The sequence below is a fragment of the Hypanus sabinus genome (assembly GCF_030144855.1).
Source record: "Hypanus sabinus isolate sHypSab1 chromosome 1 unlocalized genomic scaffold, sHypSab1.hap1 SUPER_1_unloc_5, whole genome shotgun sequence".
NCBI classification, from domain to species: Eukaryota; Metazoa; Chordata; class Chondrichthyes; order Myliobatiformes; family Dasyatidae; genus Hypanus; species Hypanus sabinus.
In genome coordinates, this window is record NW_026778912.1 from 162,658 (window position 1) to 185,275 (window position 22,618).

General features: G+C 50.0%; 1 protein-coding gene across 2 annotated transcripts; it reads right to left on the reverse strand.

Annotated features, from left to right (window-relative positions):
* Nucleotides 1–2,015: 2,015 nt before the first annotated feature.
* Nucleotides 2,016–22,225, reverse strand: LOC132385402 (zinc finger and BTB domain-containing protein 16-like). Of its 2 annotated transcripts, XM_059957446.1 has the most exons (5): nucleotides 18,808–22,225; nucleotides 17,870–17,964; nucleotides 15,783–15,953; nucleotides 11,367–11,534; nucleotides 2,016–3,514 (listed from the first exon to the last, which is right to left on the reverse strand). In XM_059957446.1, exons 1-5 carry the CDS (start codon nucleotides 19,416–19,418, stop codon nucleotides 3,285–3,287), a joined length of 1,275 nt encoding a protein of 424 aa, XP_059813429.1. In that variant the 5' UTR covers nucleotides 19,419–22,225; the 3' UTR covers nucleotides 2,016–3,284. The 2 variants fall into 2 exon arrangements, with proteins under 2 accessions (XP_059813429.1, XP_059813430.1); XM_059957447.1 differs by lacking the exon at nucleotides 15,783–15,953.
* Nucleotides 22,226–22,618: the final 393 nt, after the last annotated feature.

Consider the following 22,618-nt stretch of genomic DNA (forward strand, 5'->3'; position numbering starts at 1 on the left):
GTACATGGGTCTCCCAGCAACTTGGTCACTTCTGCGGGCTGAAGGAGACTGTGTACCACATGTACATTGAATACTGCCCCTTTGTGTATATCTGCGAGGACTGCTTGCCTACTGGTTGCATTTCAGTCGCACCCTTTTCATGTATGGTCATCCAGTAACGAGTGGGAACATGGAACTGGCTAAAACAGCTATCCATGGGCCATGAGGATCTGCCCAGGCGGGGTATGTCTGTGCTAGGGTAAGCACTGAGAGGCAACAAGTGCTGTCCAGGGTGACTATGGAAGTGTTGCAGGACCATTGGGCTCTGGGTAGGGATCAGCTCCATCATTGTTAGAGATGGGAACATTTTTGTTTCATTTAGTTTGACTAGTAATTGTGTTAGTCACTATTTTGTATATTATTGTGGTATTGTATTTGTAATAAAGATAATTTATATTTAAAAAAAAGGATCAGACAAAGTGAAGCTCCCTCCACACCATCCCATCACACACTCCCGGGGTCAGACACAGAGTGAAACTTCCTCCCCACCGTCCCATCACACACTCCCGGGGTCAGACACAGAGTGAAGCTCCCTCCTCTCTGTCTCATCACACACTCCCAGGGTCAAACACAGAGTGAAGTTCCCTCCACACTGTCCCATCACACACTCCCGGGGTCAGACACAGAGTGAAGTTCCCTCCACACTGTCCCATCACACACTCCCGGGGTCAGACACAGAGCGTAGCTCCCATCACACATTGGGTTGAGCACAAGAGTGAAACTGGCAGATATTAATATGAGACAAATGTATTTATCAGATCAATGAAGACATGAACACAAACTCCATCTAAATAGAAAACATATACTTTAATAACCTTCCTAACCACCACCCCCCAAAAAATAACAGACAGCAGCAAACAGGGATTTGATGCTACATCAGAATTTGAGGTGGTCTCATTGAGTGCAGAGACAACTCCTGGCAGCCTTGGAACGAAGCAGGAAGAGTGGCCACGGTACAACCACTAGGAACATCTCCGGCTACCCTCCACCTTCAGCGTGGCTGCAGAACCATCAGCAATGTCTCCAGCTGGCTTCCTCCTAACCATCCACCCTCACAGAGGGCACAGAACCATCAGCAATGTCTCCAGCCACCCTCTGCCCACCTATTCACCGCCACAGGATACTCAGCCGAGCTGCAGTTTGAGAGGATTGGGAGGAGAGGTTGGTTGCAGGCGCTCCCGGTAGCACAAGATGGTTCTTCCTTCTGCCTTCCCCTTCCCACCACCAGTCGGAGTTGCAGAACCAAATCTTCCTATCGTATTGTCAAGATTCACTCTCAATTTGACCCAGACCCTGCCCTCTCTGAAGGGTCTGGTGATGCCCCTCTCGAGCTGCCTGCATACCGGATATGAACAGGAAGCCACCGAGAGCGGTGGGAATGAGCCAGTTCCACCATGGGTACATCTCTCTCCACCGATGAGGAACATCTACAAGAGGAGGTTTCTCAGGAAGGTGACATCAGGGACCCCTACCCTCTTCTCAATGCTGCCATCAGGCAGGAGGTACAGGAGCCTAAAGACCCACACCTCAAGGTTCAACAACAGATTCCTCCCCACCGCCGTCAGGTTGTTGAACCCATCTGAAAACCCCAACATTACCTCAGAATCTATTTCCCTCCAAAAGCACTAATTTTGTTCATCAAACTGTTTATTCTCCTCCATAGGTGCTGTGTTCCTCGAGCATTTTGTGGATGTTACTAATTTCATGGGGTTTTCTTTGTGTTCGTGGTTCCTGGGAGTTTTGTATAATTTAGCTTATAATGTACTGTGCTGCTGATTCTCATGGCATCGAGACCCTGGGAACATGAGCCCATGGCAAAAACTTGAAACTCAAAGGGTGTGTGAAAGAGGGCCACATAATCTATGTGGGAGAGCAAGCAGGTGAAGGAAAGAGCTGTCTCACTGACCTGGGGACCGAAGGAGAGAGGGAAGCTGTAGGGTGCTCCTGGCTCTTCTGTGCCCACAACCTGCTGGGATTGGGGAGAGGAGGCAGGCCGAAATGTCCCACCCCTCCTGGGTAGAAGGATCCCCATACACCCCCATCCCTCCTCTCTCCCGAACTTTCGTGGGATTGACAGGGAATCCATACTCCAGAGGAGAGCCCATGCTGAGCTTAGGGGCAGGTTTTACGTGGGGCTTGCACCCACTTGAAGTCTCACCAGGGAGGTTGCTTCCCAACTATCTCAACCCCCTCCCAGGATGAGGTCATGGGGGGGGCAAGGGAGTCTCTATAAGGGTCAGAGATGGGAAGGCATAAATGGAAGAGATTCTGCAGTTGCTTGAAATCTTGAGCAACACGTTGGAGGAACTCAGCAAGCCAGGCAGCATCTGAAAATGAATAAATAGTCGACCTTCCGGGCCAAAATGCTTCATCAGGACTGGAAAGGGAGGGGAAGGATGCCAGATTAAGAAGGGGAAAGGAGGGGAAGGAGTACAAGATGGCAGGTGATAGGTGACACTATGTGAAGGTGAGTGAGGGAAGGGAAGGTGAGAGGTGGAAGAGGCAAAGGGCGAAGAAGGAAGAATCTGACAGAAGACAGGGCACCAGAGGGAGGTGATGGGTAGGTGAGGAGAAGAGAACATGTGAGAGGGGAATGAGAATGGGGAAAAAGAAAAATCATGAGATGGGGAGATATTTCTTCACTCACAGCGTTGAGGGGTTTGGGGGCTCCTCCGCAGAGGGTCCATCACTGAATTCATTTGGAAGCTGGATGGATGTTCAGGGGAATGAGGATGAGGTAGAAATTCGGCAGTGGTCAGGTGGAACTGTCATGAGGGTCAGAGAGAGGGGGACAAGGGGTTTGGTGAGTGGGCAGTCTATCTGCCCTGAGTGGGGAAAAGGTCTGAGGGGGAGGGCATTAGGGGATGGGTGGAGCCTCTGTACAACAGCACCCACTCCTTGGCCAGCTTGCTAGAAACCCTCAATGGAGAAGCCATTCTGCAAATTTTGGGGCTGCTAGTGGTCAGAAGGGAGGATAAGAACCTGACAGTCCCTCAGCAGAGACTCACCGGGCTGGCTGAAATCGACGGAGCTGGTCCAGGGATGTGGGGGTTAAGAGCTGACCCCCGGGGGTGTGCATTGGTCTGCTGATGGGGTGGGGAAGGGGTGAGGGACCGGAGGAGAGGAAGAGAAAGGTTGTGGGTCCTCTCATGCTGAAGTCCACTCAGAGAGTCGGCTGAGAAATAGTCCCATGTTTTAACGTGAAGGGTTGTCGGAAAACCTCTGTGGCACTGCCCTCGGGCCAGTCATATGTAGCAAGCATACAGGTAGGTCTCCTCCAGCCTCCAGTCTGGGGGCACCTCCTCGGGCTTGTGTGACTTGATGTGCTTCTGCATGGAGGCGAGGCTGGAACAATACAGGCGGCAGATGGTGCACTGGTAGGGCAGGGCGCCATTGTGGGTCCTCAGGTGCTTGATCATGGCCGAGTAGTCGCGAGAGCGCTGGCGGCATAGCTTACATTCAAAAGGCTTCTCACCTGGGTGGTCAAAGACAGGATAGTTACATTCTCCCTCACACACACACACTCACACCTCTGTATTCTCGGGTCAACCTCCAGTTGTCATCACTGGCATGTATCACAGCTATACAGCACGGAAACAGGCTCTTCAGCCCAACTCTTCCATGTCAAACAAGCTGCCTGCCCAAGTTAGAAACAACACGAGATGCTGCATTTGCTGGAAAAGCAGAGTAACACACACAAAATGCTGGAGAAACTCTGCGCAAAAGGCAACATCTACGGAAGGGATTAAACAGTTCACTGGAGCGCCGGACGCTGAGGGGTGACCCGATGAGGCTTATGAGAAGCATAGACAGAGTAGACAGGGTTGAAATGGGAAGTCACGGTGCAGCTGTATAAAACATTGGTTAGCCTGCGATTGATTTGTAGTTCTGGTCACTCCAAGGATGTGGAAACTTTGGAGAGGGTGCAAAAGAGGCTCACCAGGGTGCTGGCTGGATAAGAGGGTGTGAACTGTAGGAAAAAGTTGGACAAACTTGGGTTGTTTTCTCTGGAACAGCGAAGGCTAAGTGGAGACCTGATAGAAGTTTATAAGATTATGAGAGGCAGAAATAGACTCTGTGGTCCTGATGAAGGGTCTTGGCCAAAATTGTCAACTGTTTTGAGGCATAGTGGTTAGGAATAGTCAGCATGGCTTTGTCAAGGGCAGGTCATGCCTTATGAGCCTGATTGAATTTTTTGAGGATGTGACTAAACACATTGATGAAGGTAGAGCCGTAAATGTAGTGTAAATGGATTTCAGCATTTGATAAGGTACCCCATACAAGGCTTATTGAGAAAGTAAGGAGACATGGGATCCAAGGGGACATTGCTTTGTGGATCCAGAAATGGCTTGCGTGCAGAAGGCAAAGAATGGTTGTAGACAGGTCATATTCTGCATGGAGGTCAGTGACCAGTAGGGTGCCTCAGGGATCTGTTCCGAGACCCCCTTCTCTTCGTGATTTTTATAAATGACCTGGATGAGGAAGTGAAGGGGTGGGTTAGTAAATTTGCTGAAGACACAGAGGGTGTTGTGGATAGTGTGGAGGGCTGTCAGAGGTTACAGCGGGACATTGATAGGATGCAAAACTGGGCTGAGAAGTGGCAGATAGAGTTCAACCCAGATAAGTGTGAGGTGGTTCATTTAGGTAGGTCAAATATGATGGCAGAATATAATATTAGTGGAAAGACCCTTGCCAGTGTGGAGGATCAGAGAGATATTGGGGTCCGAGTCCAAAGGACGCTCAAAGCTGCTGCGCAGGTTGACTCTGTGGTTAAGAAGGCATTCATCAATCTTGGGATTGAGTTTTAAGAGCCAAGAGGTAATGTTACAGCTATATAGGACCCTGGTCAAACCCCACTTGGAGAACTGTGTTCAGTTCTGGTAGCCTCATCACAGGAAGGATGTGGAAGCCATAGAAACGGTGCAGAGGAGATTTACAAGGATATTGTCTGGATTGGGGAACATGCCATGAGAATAGGTTGAGTGAACTCGGCCTTTTCTCCTTGGAGCGATGGAGGATGAGAGGTGACCTGATAGAGGTGTACAAGATGATGAGAGGCATTGATCGTGTGGATAGTCAAGAGGCTCTTTCCCACGGCTTAAATGGCTGCCACAAGAGGGCACAGTTTTAAGGTGCTTGGAATTAGGTACAGAGGAGATGTCAGGGGTAATTTTTTTTATGCAGAGAGTGGTGAGTTCATGAAATGAGCTGCCAGCGACGGTGGTGGAGCTGGATACGATACGATAGGGTCTTTTAAGAGCCTCCTGGATTGGTACATGGAGCTTAGAAAAGTAGAGGGCTATGGGTAACCCTAGGTAATTTCTAAGTAACGACATGTTCAGCATAGCTTTGTGGGCTAAAGGGCCTGTATTGTGGGGTAGGTTTTCTAAGTTTCTATGTTTATTCCCCTCTAGAGATGCTGCCTGACTTGATGAGTTCCTCCACGGGTTTGTGTTTTGTATGTGTTACTGAAAATTTCCAGCATCTGCAGAATCACATGTGTATGCTGGACCTGGCTAAGATAGCCATTCAGGAGTCCAAGACCCCTCATCAGGACTTCGAGTTATCTAAGTTGGCCCACTGCGTCTTTGCTTGACCCATGGTCTTCTAAACATTTCCTAACATATAACATCAGAATCAGCCTTGTTATTACTGATGTGTTTTGCTGCAGCATTCCGGTACAAAACATTTAAAAATTACTATGTTACAATACAAAATGTAAAATATTATAAATATTAATTATGTTAAGATGTACCTGCCTCTACCACATCCTCTGGCAGCTCGTAACACAACCCACCACCTTCTGGGTGAAGTTGCCCAAGGCCAGCTTTTAAATCTTTACCCTCTCACCTAAACTGGGGGACAAAAGACTGTGACCATCCACTTTACTTATGCCCCTCATGGATTTATAAAACTCTCTAAGGGCACCCTTACTCCTAGGAAAACTGTCTCAGCTTGTCCAGTCTCTCCTCCAGTTCCGGTAACGTCCTCCTGAATCTTTCCTGTACCCTCTCTGGACCAATGACATCCTTCCTAGAGCTGGGCGACCAGAACCACACACAATACTCCAAGTACAACATTTTGTACAGCTGTAACGTGACATCCCAACTCCTGTACTCAGTGCCTTCATGTGCCAAACACCTTTCTCACCTACGTCACCATTGTCAAGGAGCCATGTACCTAAACCCCTGGGTCCCCCTGTTCCCAGGGCCCTGCTGCTCACTGTGCAACTCCTGACCCGGCTTAACTTCACAAAACACAACCCCTCGCATTCCACCTACCAATCTTTGGCCCACTTCCCCAGCTGACTGAGCTCCAGTTCTAACCACAGACAACATTCTTCACTGTTCATCACACCTTCTATTCTGGTGTCATCCACAGGTGTCATACTAACAATGACACCTACTTTCACATCCAACTCATTAATCCAGATGACAGATGCAACAGCAGTCCCAACATCAATCCCTGCTCAAGCCTCAAGTGGAAAAACTCTACACTGTAGATGAATGAGAAATGGAGGACTATGTTGGAGGGAAGGGTTACATTGATCTTGGAGTAGGATAACATTGTGGGCGGAAGGGCCTGTACTGTGATATACTGTTCTAGGTTCTATTGCATGTATCATCCTCTGATCCCCTCCCATCACCAAGACCATTCTGTATCTAATTGGCCAGTTCACCCTGGATACCATGTGATCCAACCTTGAAGACTAGCCTACCCTGTGGGACCTTGTCAAAAGCTTTGCAGAAATCCATGTAGATAGCGTCTAAAGTCCTGCCTTCATCAGTCCTCTTAGTCACCTCTTTTTAAAACAAAACTCAAATTCTTGAGATACGACTTCCAGTACACAAACCTATGGTGATTGTCCTGAATCAGTCCCTGCCCTTTCCAAATGCTGATAGGTCCTGTCTCTCAGAATCCCCTCCAGTAACTTTCCCATGATGCATATTCCTCACTCTGGCTTGTAGTTCCCGGCTGGTCTTGCAGCCCTTCTTGTATTTATAAAGATACAGCATGGGAGACTTCCGGTAAAATGGCGATTGCTTAGCTGCTCAGGAACTTTTTCGGTTCCTCTTACTTGCCTGTGAACACATCTAACTTACAATGTCTAGCAAGAGCTCTAAATCTGGGAGAAAAGAAGCTACGGCTCTCTCAGATGAGACCCTGGCTGCGCTCGGTCAGCTCCGAGACAAAATTTTAAAGGAATTCAAAACTGCTTTCAAACAGTTGGAGGACAAGCTTGATCGGATCGACGACAAGGTGGGCAAGCATGCCCAACACTTATCTCGCATCGATTCGACTTCTGAAGATTTAGAAAGATACAGCATGGAGCAGGCCCTTTAAACTGCACCCTCCAGCATCCCCTGATTAACCCTAGACAATTTACAATGCCCAATTAACCTACTAACCAGAATGTCTTTGTACTGTGGGAGAAAACCAGAGCACTGGGAGGAAACCCACATATTCCACAGGGAGGATGCATAGGCTCTTAAAGATTACATCAGAATTGAACTCTGAACTCTGACACCCCATCACGCTAACCACTACACTAACATGGTGCCTTTATTCTTAAATAACATTGGTAACCCTCTGGTTGTCCAGCTCCTCACCCATGGCTAACGATAATACGAATGTCTCTGTAGTTCATTGCCTCAAGGTCTGAAGTCAGGCTCCATGGAGATGTGTGAGTCCGGGCATGGCTGGCTGAAGGTGTTCTGGTACTGGTGGACAGTGTGAGGGCCTGGAGTGGAGTGTACCCTGAATGCAGAGGAAACTTGGTTTTCTAGCTGCTACCACTAGGTGGCAATGCTGGTGCACAACAGGGTTCCTACCATTCAGTGAAATGCATTGCAACACACACAAAATGCTGGAGGAACTCAGCAGACCAGGCAACATCTGTGGAAAAGAGTACAGTCGACGTTTCCAGCCAAAATCCTTCAGCACGACTCAGCTTCTACTCTTTTTCATAGATGCTGCCCAGCCTGCTGAGTTCCTCCAACATTTTGTGTGTGTTGCTTGGATTTCCAGCATCTGCAGATTTTCTCTAGTCAGTGAAATGTGTCGTGTCAATGATCATCACAGTCCGAGGATGTGCTGGGCAGCCCACCAGTGCCTCCATGTTTCTGGCTCCAATATAGCATGCCCACAACTCACTGAATCTAATGCAGGCAAGGATATACCCTGGGAAGTGTCAATCGGGCAGAACCTGTGAATGCCCACCACACAGACCCATGAGTGACCACCCAGTCCAGACCCATGAGTGACCACCACACAGACCCATGAGTGACCACCCAGTCCAGACCCATGAGTGACCACCACACAGACCCATGAGTGACCACCACACAGACCCATGAGTGACCACCCTGTCCAGACCCATGAGTGACCACCACACAGACCCATGAGTGACCACCCTGTCCAGACCCATGAGTGACCACCACATAGCCCCATGAGTGACCACCACACAGACCCATGAGTGACCACCACACAGACCCATGAGTGACCACCACATAGACCCATGAGTGACCACCACACAGACCCATGAGTGACCACCACACAGACCCATGAGTGACCACCACATAGACCCATGAGTGACCGCCACACAGACCCATGTGTGACCACCACACAGACCCATGAGTGACCACCCTGTCCAGACCCATGAGTGACCACCACACAGACCCATGAGTGACCACCCTGTCCAGACCCATGAGTGACCACCACACAGACCCATGAGTGACCACCACACAGACCCATGAGTGACCACCCTGTCCAGACCCATGAGTGACCACCACACAGACCCATGAGTGACCACCCTGTCCAGACCCATGAGTGACCACCACACAGACCCATGAGTGACCACCACACAGACCCATGAGTGACCACCACATAGACCCATGAGTGACCGCCACACAGACCCATGTGTGACCACCACACAGACCCATGAGTGACCACCACATAGACCCATGAGTGACCACCCTGTCCAGACCCATGAGTGACCACCACATAGACCCATGAGTGACCACCACATAGACCCATGAGTGACCACCCTGTCCAGACCCATGAGTGACCACCACACAGACCCATGAGTGACCACCCTGTCCAGACCCATGAGTGACCACCACACAGACCCATGAGTGACCACCACACAGACCCATGAGTGACCACCCTGTCCAGACCCATGAGTGACCACCACACAGACCCATGAGTGACCACCCTGTCCAGACCCATGAGTGACCACCACACAGACCCATGAGTGACTGCCACGCAGACCCATGTGTGACCACCACACAGACCCATGAGTGACCACCCTGTCCAGACCCATGTGACCACCACACAGACCCATGAGTGACCACCCTGTCCAGACCCATGTGACCACCACACAGACCCATGAGTGTCCACCCAGTCCAGACCCATGTGACCACCACACAGACCCATGAGTGACAACCCTGTCCAGACCCATGAGTGACCACCACACAGACCCATGAGTGACCACCCAGTCCAGACCCATGTGACCACCACACAGACCCATGAGTGACCACCACATAGACCCATGAGTGACCACCACATAGACCCATGAGTGACCACCACACAGACCCATGAGTGACCACCCTGTCCAGACCCATGAGTGACCACCACACAGACCCATGAGTGACCACCCTGTCCAGACCCATGTGAACACCACATAGACCCATGAGTGACCACCCTGTCCAGACATAAGAGGCCTCCCGATTAAATCATCCCTCTTCTACACCGAAGATCAGAAGCTCATGGCTGAAGTGCAGATGGACGTTGAGGAGCCACGCCACAGTAGTGTAGCAGTTAGCATAGCCTAACGCTTCCTTTCCTGCCACGGTCTGTGAGGAGTTGCATGTCCTCCCCGTGACAGTGTGGGATTCCTGCGGATGCTCCAGTTTCCTCTCACATTCTAAAGACATACTGGTTAGGACTAGTGAGTTGAGGGTAGGCTGTGTTGACACCACAATCACGGCAACAATTGCGGCAAAATGAAGCATTTCACTGTATTTTTCAAGGCTTTGAGGTATGTATGACAAATGAAGCTAATATTTAATCTGGGTCCACAACTTCTCATAAATTACACGGGACACAGACACCTCTTGGCCAAAGAGGTCCAGTGATAAATGCTCACCCACTGTATCTGGGAACATAGCATAATAACACCAACCTCCCCAGAACAGGATAAACCACACCCACTGTACCTGGGCGGACAGCACAAGGACACCCTCCTCCCCACAGTGGACAAATCTCACCCACTGTATCTGGGCGGACAGCACAAGGACACCCTCCTCCCGACAACTGGATAAATCTCACCCACTGTACCTGAGCGGATAGCACAAGGACACCCTCCTCCCGACAACTGGATAAATCTCACCCACTGTACCTGAGCGGATAGCACAAGGACACCCTCCTCCCGACAACTGGATAAATCTCACCCACTGTACCTGGGCGGACAGCACAAGGACACCCTCCTCCCCAGAGCGGATAAATCTCACCCACTGTACCTGGGCGGACAGCACAAGGACACCCTCCTCCCGACAACTGGATAAATCTCACCCACTGTACCTGGGTGGACAGCACAAGGACACAACCCTCCTCCCCACAACAGGATAAATCTCACCCACTGTACCTGGGCGGACAGCACAAGGACACAACCCTCCTCCCCACAACAGGATAAATCTCACCCACTGTACCTGGGCGGACAGCACAAGGACACAACCCTCCTCCCCACAACAGGATAAATCTCACCCACTGTACCTGGGCAGACAGCACAAGGACACCCTCCTCCCCACAGCGGACAAATCTCACCCACTGTACCTGGGCAGACAGCACAAGGACACCCTCCTCCCCACAATGGGATAAATCTCACCCACTGTACCTGGGCGGACAGCACAAGGACACCCTCCTCCCCACAGCGGATAAATCTCACCCACTGTACCTGGGCGGATAGCACAAGGACACCCTCCTCCCCACAGCGGATAAATCTCACCCACTGTACCTGGGCGGACAGCACAAGGACACCCTCCTCCCCACAACGGGATAAATCTCACCCACTGTACCTGGGCGGACAGCACAACTACACCACCCTCCTCCCCACAACGGGATAAATCTCACCCACTGTACCTGGGCAGACAGCACAAGGACACCACCCTCCCCACAGCGGATAAATCTCACCCACTGTTCCTGGGCGGACGGCACAAGGACACCCTCCTCCCCACAACGGGATAAATCTCTCCCACTGAACCTAGGGTACAGGTACCCCTGCTGCATACAAAAGAGCTGCTGCCCCTTCCTCTCTGACCACCCCTCCTCACCGGTGTGGATCCTGAGGTGCGTCTCCAGCTGGTGCTTTAGGCTGAACCGCTTGTGGCAGTGGCCGCACCGGAAGGCTTTCTCGCTCTGCTGAGACCGCCGATTTCCGCCGGGCGCCTCCCCATGGTGGAAGCGATGGGGGCAGCAGGTGCACAGCTGTGGAGGGTCTCCTGAGGGAGAGAGTGAGGCGAGAGTCTCTCAGTATTATTTGTTTATTATTGACTAGTGAAAGTGGTCTATTATTATTACTGTATCTGCACTACTTCTCACTGTTTGCACACTGGTTGTCAGTCTCTGTGTGTAGTTTTTCATTGTGAATTCCTGCAACAGAATCTCAGGGTAGTATATGGAGGAAAGGAGTGGGGAGTGGGGAGGGGGGAAAGAGGTAGGGGAAGGGAGGAGGAAGGGGAGGGGGTGAGGGGAGAGGGTGGAGAGGGGAGAGGCAGAGAGGGGGAAGGGGAGAGGGGAGAGAGTGGAGAGGGGGAAAGGGGAGAGGGGGAAGGGGGAGAGGGGAGGGTGGGAGGGGGGAGATGGGGAGGGTGGGAGAGAGGAGAGGGTGGAGAGGGGAGGGGGTGAGGGTGGAGGGGGAGAGGAGGAGAGGGGAGAGGAGGAGAGGGGAGAGGGTGAGTGTGGAAGGGAGAGAGCGTGAGAGTGGAGGGGGAGAGGATGGGAGAGGTGGAGAGGGGAACGGGTGAGGAGGGAGAGGGTGAGGGGGGAGGGTGGTGAGGGGGAGGGGGTGGGGTTGGGAGGGGGAGGGGTGGGGATGGGAGAGGGGAAAGTTTGGGGGGAGAGGGTAAGAGAGGGGAGAGGGTGGAGGGGGAGGTTGTGGGGGGAGAGGGTAGAGAGTGGAAAGGATGAGAGGGGAGCGTGTAGAGGGTGGAGAACACTGTCGATGTTTCCCGCTGTGTTGGGAAAGAAGCTGACAACATGACCCTTTTGCATTACAATTGGCTATTTCTTTGTACTAATTGTGTTGTTTCTTATAAAAGTTATTTTCTTGTGAATTCTGCTTTTCCGGCGTTCTGGTCTGTGTTGCTACTGCAAGTAAGTTTCTCACTGCACCTGTATGTACAAGGACTTGTATATGACAATCAACTCTGCTTTAACTTACTCTACTGTGGGATCCAGCCCTCCCCTTCCAGCTTTTGCTTCACCCATTTCTCCATCTTTTTATACAGACCCTCTCTCTCCAGCCCCATGAAGGATCTCATCCCGAAATGTCAATTGTTCACAGAGGATGCCTGACCCACTGTGTTCCTCAAGAACTTTGTGCGTTGCTCCAGATTCAAGCATCTGCACTGCCTTGTGTCTCCATAAAACACAGGAGCAGAATTGGGACATTTGGCCCATCAAGTATGCTCATTAATCATTCAATAATTAATCCATCAATTTCTGCCTTTAACACACCCATTGACTTGGCTCCACCTCCCTCTGAGGCATTGAATTCCACGGATTCACCACTTTCTGGCTAAAGAAATTCCCTCTCCTCTCAGTTCTGAATGGACTTCCTTATATTCTGAGGCAGTGCGCTCGGATCCCAGTCTCTCCCACTATACGAAATGTCCTCTCCATTTCTGCTCTGTCCAATATGTGGGAGGTTTCAATGCGATTTCTTCCCCTTCCTCCTTCTGAACCATCTTGCTGTTATAATACATTTATGTATTTTAAGGCAAAACTCTATCACTGTAAAATACAACAAAGTAAGTCAAATCAATGACTGTGCTCTTGTCAATATGCCAACTTACAACAGAACTTTATTGCTGTTAATCAGCCTGCAACTGTACTGTCCTAAGTTAGACTTGTTGACACCCTGCTGCCAACCAGCTCACATGTATACCCGGTCAGAATGCCCTGCAGCCCCCCAACCCCCCACCCAACCTGACGCCCCAACTCACCCTGCACTGGTCACTTTTTGTTTATTACTGGGGTTGAGTGGGATCCGGGAACAGTCATGATGGAATGATGGAGCAGGCTCAATGGGCTGAATTTTGCCCCTACATCATATGGTCTATGGTCTTATGGTATATTGGTGCTATTTCATACATTTACATGACTGCTAATTTTATTATAATTTTGCCAGTGACATTATACTGTCATACATAAACATGCATCTTGCAGTTAATGTCAACCTGTCACCTTCAGGCCATGCCACTCAGGGACTTGTGCTAATTCTACTTATGACTGTACGTGCTGTGTGTGAATGCATGTGACCATATGCGCACTGGGTGACCACATGTGCTGTGAGACCATATGCGCTGTGTTGTGCACCTTGACCCTAGAGGAACAGTATTTCGTTTAGCTGTGTAGAATTGAATGACAATTAAACTTGAACCAGAACTTGGATCTTTGGAATGAAGTAGAACTGACTCTTCACATGCAAGTTCTGGAAGAAAATTTATTGAATTGCTTATCTGATTAACTTTTGAGCCACAGTCCACTGGAGGATAGGAATTTCAAGTTCAACTTTATTGTCACTCAACCATACACATTTATACTGTAAACAAAACAACATTCCTCTGGGACCAAGGTGCACGACACAGTACATTAACACATGTGTTGGCCTCCATTAGCCTCGATAGACCACGGATTTGCATCTTGGAAAGTGTCCTGGGCGCAAGCCTGGGCAGGGTTTTTTAATGGAAGACCAGCAGTTGCCTAAGCTGCAAGTCTCCCCTCTCCACGCCACCAATGTTGTCCAAGGGAAGAGCATTAGGACCCATGCAGCTTGGCACCGGTGTCGTCGCAGAGCAATGTGTGGTTAAGTGCCTTGCTCAAGGACACACACACAGCCTTAGCCAAGGCTCGAACTACCGACCTTCAGATAACTAGATGAATGCCTTAACTACTTGGCTACGCGCCAACACGTTAACACAAAGTAATATTAGCAAATAAAAAAAGGTGTTCTATAGATGTACAAGTTGACAAAGTGTATAAATGACATAGTTGAACACATAACATTATTACTGTTACTGCTGCTGCACTGGGTGGTAGCATAAGTCTCATAGTTAAAACATTTTCTGTTAATTGCTTTTCCCTCATACTACCTCAAAGGATCTACACAGACAGCTTGCTAAACAAATCTTTTTCGTTCTACCTCGGTACGTGTTGCAATTTAATTCACTGTGCTGAAGACAATGACATATCAAACTAATCCCTTCTGCCTGCAGTGTCCACTGTCTATCCATGTGTCTATCTCTGAAACACCTCTGTGGGATCTGCCTCCACCATCACCCCTGGCAGCACATTCCAGGCACCCACCAATCTCTATGTAAAAAACTCCTCCCTGAACATCTCCTTTGACCTTTCTCCTTCTCTCCTTATGCCTGTGCCCTCTGGTTTTTGACATTACAAAACTGGTGAAGTGGATACCAGTTGTCTACTCTATCTCTTCCTCACAATATCCTATCAGTTCTCCCCTCAGCCTCTGGAAATAAACATAACAAATTTGTCCGACCACTCCTTATAGGCCATACCCTCTAATCCAAGTGAACATCTTCTGCAGCCTCTACATCCTTCCTGTACCCCCCCCCCAACACTCACACAATGCTGGAGGAACTCAGCGAGTCAGGCAGAATATATGGAAAGGAACAAAGAATCAACGTTTTGGGTCATAGCTCTTTGACAGGCATGAGAAGCAGGGGGTCAGAAGGTAGAAAAAAGGTGGGGAGAGAGGAGGAGAATAAGCCGGCAGGTGATGGGTAAGAGGGGGGGGGGTAGGTGGGTGTTCTCCCCTTTGTATCACGTTGTAATGAAATGAGCTGTCCGAGTGGCAAAGCATGTAGGTGTGAAAACACACACAAAATGCCGGAGGAACTCAGCAGCTCTGGCACCATCTATGAAGGGCTATAAACAGAACTTCCCACAGAAGCTGCCCAACATGCTGAGTTCCTTGCTTGGTCTCCAGGTTGCACCTTCTGCCTCCTATCGTGTCTCCATAACCTTTGCAAAGTTAGGTGAAAATTCTGGATAACCAATAACTTACTGTTTTGTGATGAAGTACAGTCTCAGAGGTCACTTTATTAGTTAACTCCTGTACCTAATAAAGTGGTCACTGAGTGTGTATCTGTGGTCATCCACCTCAAGGTTTGATGGGTAGAGCATCCAAAGATGCTTTTCTGCACACCACTGTTGCACCATTCTCTCTAGAGACTGTTATGCATGAAAATCCTAGGAGATCAGCAGTTTCTGAAATACTCAAGCCACAGTGTCTTGGACCAACAATCATTCCACGGTCAAAGATCACATTCAGATGTTCAGTCTGAACAACGACTGAACCTCTTGACCAAATGGGCATGTTTTCAGGCATGGAGTTGCTGCCACATGATTGGATGATTAGATATTTTCATTAACAAGCAAGTGTACAGGTGAACCTAATAAAGAGGCCACAGAGTATTTTTCTGAAAGAGAATAATTCTTACCCGTATGTGACTTTAAGTGGTGTTTCAATGCTGTGGGGCTGGGGAAGGGGCAGTTACATTCACTACAAGTGTAGATGCTGGCCTCACTACGAGTGCCCAGGGGCTGCAGTGTGGCAGACTGCGTCTCCAAACCTTTGTGGTACAGCAAGCACAAGGGCATCTGCTCATTCCCTGTTAGAAAGCAGAAGAAAAGACTGAGGCACAGAGTGAATCTCCCTCCACGCTGTCCCATCCCACACTCCCGGGGTCAGACACAGAGTGAAACTCCCTCCACACCATCCCATCACACACTCCCGGGGTCAGACACAGGGTGAATCTCCCTCCACACCATCCCATCACACATTCCCGGGGTCAGACACAGAGTGAAGCTCCCTCCACACCGTCCCATCACACACTCCCGGGGTCAGACACAGAGTGAAGCTCCCTCCACACCGTCCCATCACACACTCCCGGGATCAGACACAGAGTGAAGCTCCCTCCACACCGTCCCATCACACATTCCCGGGGTCAGACACAGAGTGAAGCTCCCTCCACACCATCCCATCACACATTCCCGGGGTCAGACACAGAGTGAAGCTCCCTCCACACCGTCCCATCACACACTCCCGGGGTCAGACACAGAGTGATGCTCCCTCCACACTGTCTCATCACAGAAACCCAGAGCTATGCACCACTGGATTGTTTGGTAAGATTCAGACACGGGGCAAAATACCGAGGGGGAAGGAATACTATATGAAACATAACACGGTGCAGGCCACTTAGCCCACAATGTTGTCCTGACCCTTTAACTACTCTGATCAATCTCTCATAGCCGTCCATTTTTCTTTCACCTATGTGCTTATTGAAGAGTGTTTTAAATGTCCCTAATGTGTCATCGCCCCTGACAGAATGTTCCATACACCCAAGGTGTGTAGAAAAATCTATCTTTGACATCCCTGCTATACTTTCCTCCAATTAACATAAAATGATGCCCCACTCGTATTACCCTGGTTAAAAATCCATTCTGGCTCTCTGCAGAGGTGTTCCCTGGCTTGTGGTTCACTGCTTAGAACGATGGGAGATGGGAGATGGGAGCGGGAGATGGGAGATGGGAGCAGGAGCCAGGTTGCGATGAGGAACATTTGACACGTACGGTCCCTATCAGAGTTTTGATCGGTGATGTGATACATTCAACCAATTGCTTGAGGTGTTTGCAAAACAGGAAAAGCGAAATAATAAAGATCATTATCGCAGACAAAGTGGGCAACCTGTCACACGGCACTGCCGACTACCGGGGGGGGGGGGGGGGGGAGGTGAGAGAACAGGTGGAATGACGTGATTTTGGGGGAGTTGTGATGGGTGGTGGGCAGAGGTCGTGGATGGGGTAAAGGTGCGGGGGGAGAGATGAGTGAGGTGGCAGCAGGGGAAGGCGGTTTGATATGAGCATAACTGCTGACACGAGGCGCTTTCCCGCCCGCCCCCCCTCCATTCCCACCGCATCCTGCCCTCTATCCCCCTCCCCAAAGTGAAACTTTCTACCCAGCCTGGTACAATGGTGGATCTCTGTTCTGTGACCTCAGCAGTGCACCGGACTGGATGCAAGGCCGGCGGCAGGATGGGCGTCAGTACTGTATGTTCTTTCATGTAAACCACACACAACACTGCACGCGTGATGTCTACAGCAGATTACCAGTCAGTCAGGAAACTGAGGTGCTGGGAGGGACGAGAGAGGGTGCAGAGGGTTGGAGGGAGGAGGGGTGAGAAGAGGTGTAAGGGGAAGAGGGTGGAGGAGAAACGGTAGAGAAGTGGGTGGAGAGAGGAGGTGGGGTGGGCAGAGAGTGACATACACATAGCAGAGGCAGAGACGGGAGAAGAGAAAGAGGGACAGAGACAGAGACACACACAGGAGATGCAATAAAGACACGCAAGCAGTTAAAGGTTTTATTTCACTTTTCAACTTTAAGTGTAGAATCTTCAAATCCTCCAAACCACAGCTGAGTGAGTTTTGCGAGAAGCGACCACGTGGTTAATTTTCCTATCACCCAGCTCCTTCCTTGCCCCACATACCACCTGCAAGCTGAAGCCCCTTTGATGAACAGACCCAGTACCTGTGTGTGCCAATAGATGCATTCGGAGGCGCAGGCTATCTAGAAACCCCTTCCCACACACGTCGCAGGGGTAGGATTTCACCGGCTCCAGTGGTCTGCAAAATAACAGCGTACGCGGCTTAAAGGCAAGAAAGCACCCGTACTGAAAACCCTTAACAACAATCAATCTCAGGGGTTTGGGAACAGAGGAGGGGAGATATGTGTTATTGGAAATAGGGTTACAGTGGGGTGGGGTGTAGGGGCTGGAGGAAGTTACTGAGTAAAGGGCAATAGGGGAATGTGCTCCGCGGGCTCTTGACGTTATCTTTGTTTCAAATTGCTTCTTGTCCGCCACTCCCTCAGATTCCTACCCTCTTCTCTGTGTCCCCCGTCTGCATGATCTCTCAGGTCCCTACACCCCTCCCCTTCACTGTGTGCCACACCTGTCCCTACACCTCTCCCCTTCACTGTGTGCCACACCTGTCCCTACACCCCTCCCCGTCTGCGTGAATTCTCGGATCCCTACACCCCTCCCCGTCTGCGTGATCTCTCAGGTCCCTATACGTCTCTCCCCGTCTCTGTGAATTCACAGGTCCCTACACGTCTCCCCGTTATCTCTCAGGTTCCTACACCTCTCCCTGTCCCCGTTATCTCTCAGATCACTATACCTCTCCGTCATCTCTCAGGTACCGACTCCTCAGCCTGTCTCAGTGATCTCTCCTGTTCGTACACCTTTCCTCGTCTCTGTGGCTCCTACACCCACCCCGTTTCCCTGATTTCTCCGGTGCTTACACCCTTCCCCGTCTCCGTAATCTCTGGGGTCCTGTTTCTCTGACCCTTCCAGCCCTAGCCCCTACTAGTCTTGGTGACACAGTCGGGACCCCCTGCGCTCCGCCCTCACCCGCTGACGACGCACGGACCTATCACCATCCGGCTCGCCCGCCCCCCTGCCCTCTCACCTCGGATTGGGCTCCGGCGCCGGCCCGCTGGGCAATCCGGTGGCACGGTCCTCCCGTGCCAGTGCCGGCCAGTGTGGCACGGTGGTGACCACGGGTAGCGGTCGGCCGCTTGGGGAGGTGATGACACTGCCGCGGGGCAGCGGGGGTTCGGCAGCGACCGAGAGCTGGAGGCCTGCGGCTGCCTCCAGCAGGCGCTGGCGCAGGTCGTCCATGGCCAGCAGCCCGGCGGCCCGCAGCAGTTCACCCAGCTCATCGGTCCGCGCATCCAGCGCGCCGGTGTACGAGTAATCGAGGATGTGGGCGAAGGTGCGGCCGGCCAGCGAGTCGAGCGTGTAGCGGGGACCAGGCGACTGGAAGAGGCGCTCCAGAGTGCGGCTGGCGCAGGCCAGCACCAGGCGGTGGGCGGCGAACTCCTGACCGCCGGCGTGGATCACCACGTCGCACAGACTCGCCCGCTGCCGGAGCCGCTGCGCCCTGCCCAGCAGCTGATCCGGGTAGCCCGCGTCCCGTAGGCGGATCCTAGACATGCTGACAGGCTTGGGCCCCGGGCCGGTGGCCCCCTCGGGCATCGGAACTCTGCGGGGAGAAAGTGGGAAGAAACTATCTGTCATGGATCTATATTTACATTAGGGTACAACCCTCCCGCTGCCCCTATGAAAAAACCCTGGCCTCCTGTCCCATTTATGCCCACCGACTTTAGCCAACCTCTCCTCCCCCCACCCCCCGCCCCATTCTTGGTAATACTTAGTCGGCTCCCTCTACTCTTACTGGGAGTACAAACCCACTTTCCTGCCCCTATTTCCTCACTGTGGGTATAACCCTCTACCTGCGTACAATCCTGACTCCCCTTCTGTTCCATACTGTTGCTGGATCTATGAGTCCTTTCCTGTGCGGTCATACCACATAGAATATAACCCCCCCCCCCCCATTACCCCCTTTAGGTATAATCACCTCTCTTGATCACTGCATTCTAACTTGGGTTACACTTATTCTGTATCCTCACTGGGGTTATAACCCTTCTTTCCTATTCTGTGCACTGTCACTAGAAGTATAAACCTTATCCCCTGCCCCTATACCCTCACATGGGGTATAATCACCTCTCTTGTCCCTGTTTCCTACAGTACAGAAGAGGAACAGGCCTTGTGGTGCACCATGTGCTAAGCTAATTAACCTAATGATGCAGGAAAAATTTACAATGTTGGAAATGTTAAATGTTTATTCCCTGGAGTGCAAGAAAATGAGGGGAGATTTTATAGAGGTGTCAGAAGGGTGAATACCTGTAGGATTTTATCCCCTTGGGTTGGGTGAGATTGGAACTAGAGGTCACAGATTGGATAAGGGTGAAAGATGAAATGTCTTAGGGGAATAATCCTCTCCAAAATCTCCATATACTTCCTGCCATGAAGGAATGCAATATTCCAGATGCTGTCTAATCAGTTTTATAAAACTGATAGCATGACACTATAAGTGCTCAGGCTGTCAAAGTTCAGAGTCCAATTCTGGCATTCTCTATAAACAAGTTTGCATGTTCAGAAACAAATTTCACGACACATATCAGTGATAATCAGAGGGGATGGGGAGAAGGCAGGGGAGTGGGGATGACTGGAAGAATTGGATCAGCCCATGATTGATTGGCAGAGCAGACATGATGGGCTGAATGGCCTACTTCAGCTCCTACATCTTATGGTCATATAATAAACGTAATTCTGATGTTCCTTCCTGAGTGCTCATGGCTTTTCTTCGGGTGCTCTGGTTTCCTCCCACAGACGCACCCGTTAGTAGGTTAATTGGTCTTCATAATTTGCTCTGAAGGGCCTATTCCATGCCGTATGTAAAATAAAAAGTTGCGATGTAACTGTCTTAAATTAGCAATCCCTGATTTTTGAACAGTGACTCCCCACCCCTCTCAGAAGCTGCAACATGCTGTTTGCACCCACTCCTCTGGATCTCAAGCCAAAAAACAAACCACTGGAGCAGCTCAGTCGGTCAAGCAGCATCTGTGGAGGCAGAGGCATCACTGACCCGAAATGTGGATAATTCCTCTTCCTGTAGATGCTGCTTGACCCACTGTGTTCCTCCAGCAAATTGTCGCTCCAGTCCAGCATCTGCAGTCTCGTGTCCCTCTCCTCAGCAGCTTCTCACTCTTTGAAGCCTCTGGGTTCAAAGACCAACCCATCCAAACTTTACCTCTCACTGTAGAGATTGGTTTAGTAAACCAAATTGTTTCTTAAACAGGAACATATTGAGAGAGGGGGCATTACTGTGCACATGGAGAAGCTGCAGGTATAAACTCACAGCGCAGTACAGAGATGTGCCGACTTTCTATCCTACTCCACAAGCTTCGCCATCTGTAGATTTCTGGCAAGACTGCACCAGCAACCAACGGTGACATAGAAAACAGAAAATCATAGAAGAATCTACAGCACAATACAGGCCCTTTGGCCCACAAAGCTGTGCCAAACATGTCCTTACCTTAGAAATTACCTAGGTTAACCCATAGCCCTCTATTTTTCTAAGCTCCATGTACCCATACAAGAGTCTCATAAAAGACTCTTATCATATCCACCTCCACTGCTTTCACCAGCAGCCCATTCCATGCACTCACCACTCTCTGCATTAAAAAAAATATTCCTGATAACTCCTCTGTACCTACCTCCAAGCACCTTAAAACTGTGCCCTTCATGATGTCTCACAAAACTAGCAGATACTCTTCTAAATATACTACTTCTCAACTGCAATCAATTGCAGCCTGTAATTTCTCTTTTAAGAATGTACTTATGGTCTGACTGAACAATCTGGCGCTTCTGTGATCTCCTGGGGGATTCATTGTGGTTGAGATCCTGAGTTGATTCATAATGGCGGAACATGAACCTGTGATTGGCTCCAGACCTCCACACCAGTTAAAGTGTTGAGCAAGATTAAAATCGTCGAGAACAAGAGTGGAAAACAAACAGGTGTTCAGTGCCGTCTGACTGGTCTCACTGCTACTGGTGGGTGGAAGGTGCAGGAGCTTTGGGTTTCTGCAACCACTGGCCTTCTGGACCGGCTCGACTGAGTGCTGAACACACTCTACAGTTGTGGACTTGTTTCCGGATCTCTGCAATTCATGCTCCTTGTGTTTTCTATGTATACTTTTTTTTATGATTTGCATGATTTCATCTGAGTGCTTTCACAATGAACTAACCCTGTGGCTATCAGCACAGCACTGAGGATTCAATTTTGGGGTCTCTGCAGTTAGTGTTTACTTTTTATTGTTGGCACGATCTGTTGTTTTTTTGCACTTTGGGATTTTTTTGGTCTTGTGCGTGTTTTTCTTTAAATGAGTTCTATTGTGTTTCTTGTTTTGTGGTTGCCTGCGAGAAGAAAAATCTCAAACTTGTATACTGTAAACAAACTTTGATAATAAATGTATTTTGAACTTTGATTTTCCTTTCATTCATGTCCCTATTTAAGAGTCTCTTAAATGTCCCTATTATCGTGCCTTTACCATGACGCCTGGAAGGACATTCCACTCACCCACCACTCTCTGTTTAATAAAAACCTACCTCGTTTATTTAGAGATCCAGCATGGAACAGGCTCTTGCAGCCCAACGAGCTGTGCTGCCCAGCAACCCACCTATTTAACTCCAACCTAATCGCAGAACAATTTACAATGTCCAATTAACCCACTAACCAGTACGTCTTTGGACTGTGTGAGGGAACCATGGGAAGGATGCACAAACTTCCAACAGATCGCACTGGAATTGAACTCTGTTGCCCCGAGCTGTAAAAGTGTTGCACTAAACGCTGCTCCCTTCACTATTCTCCAGTG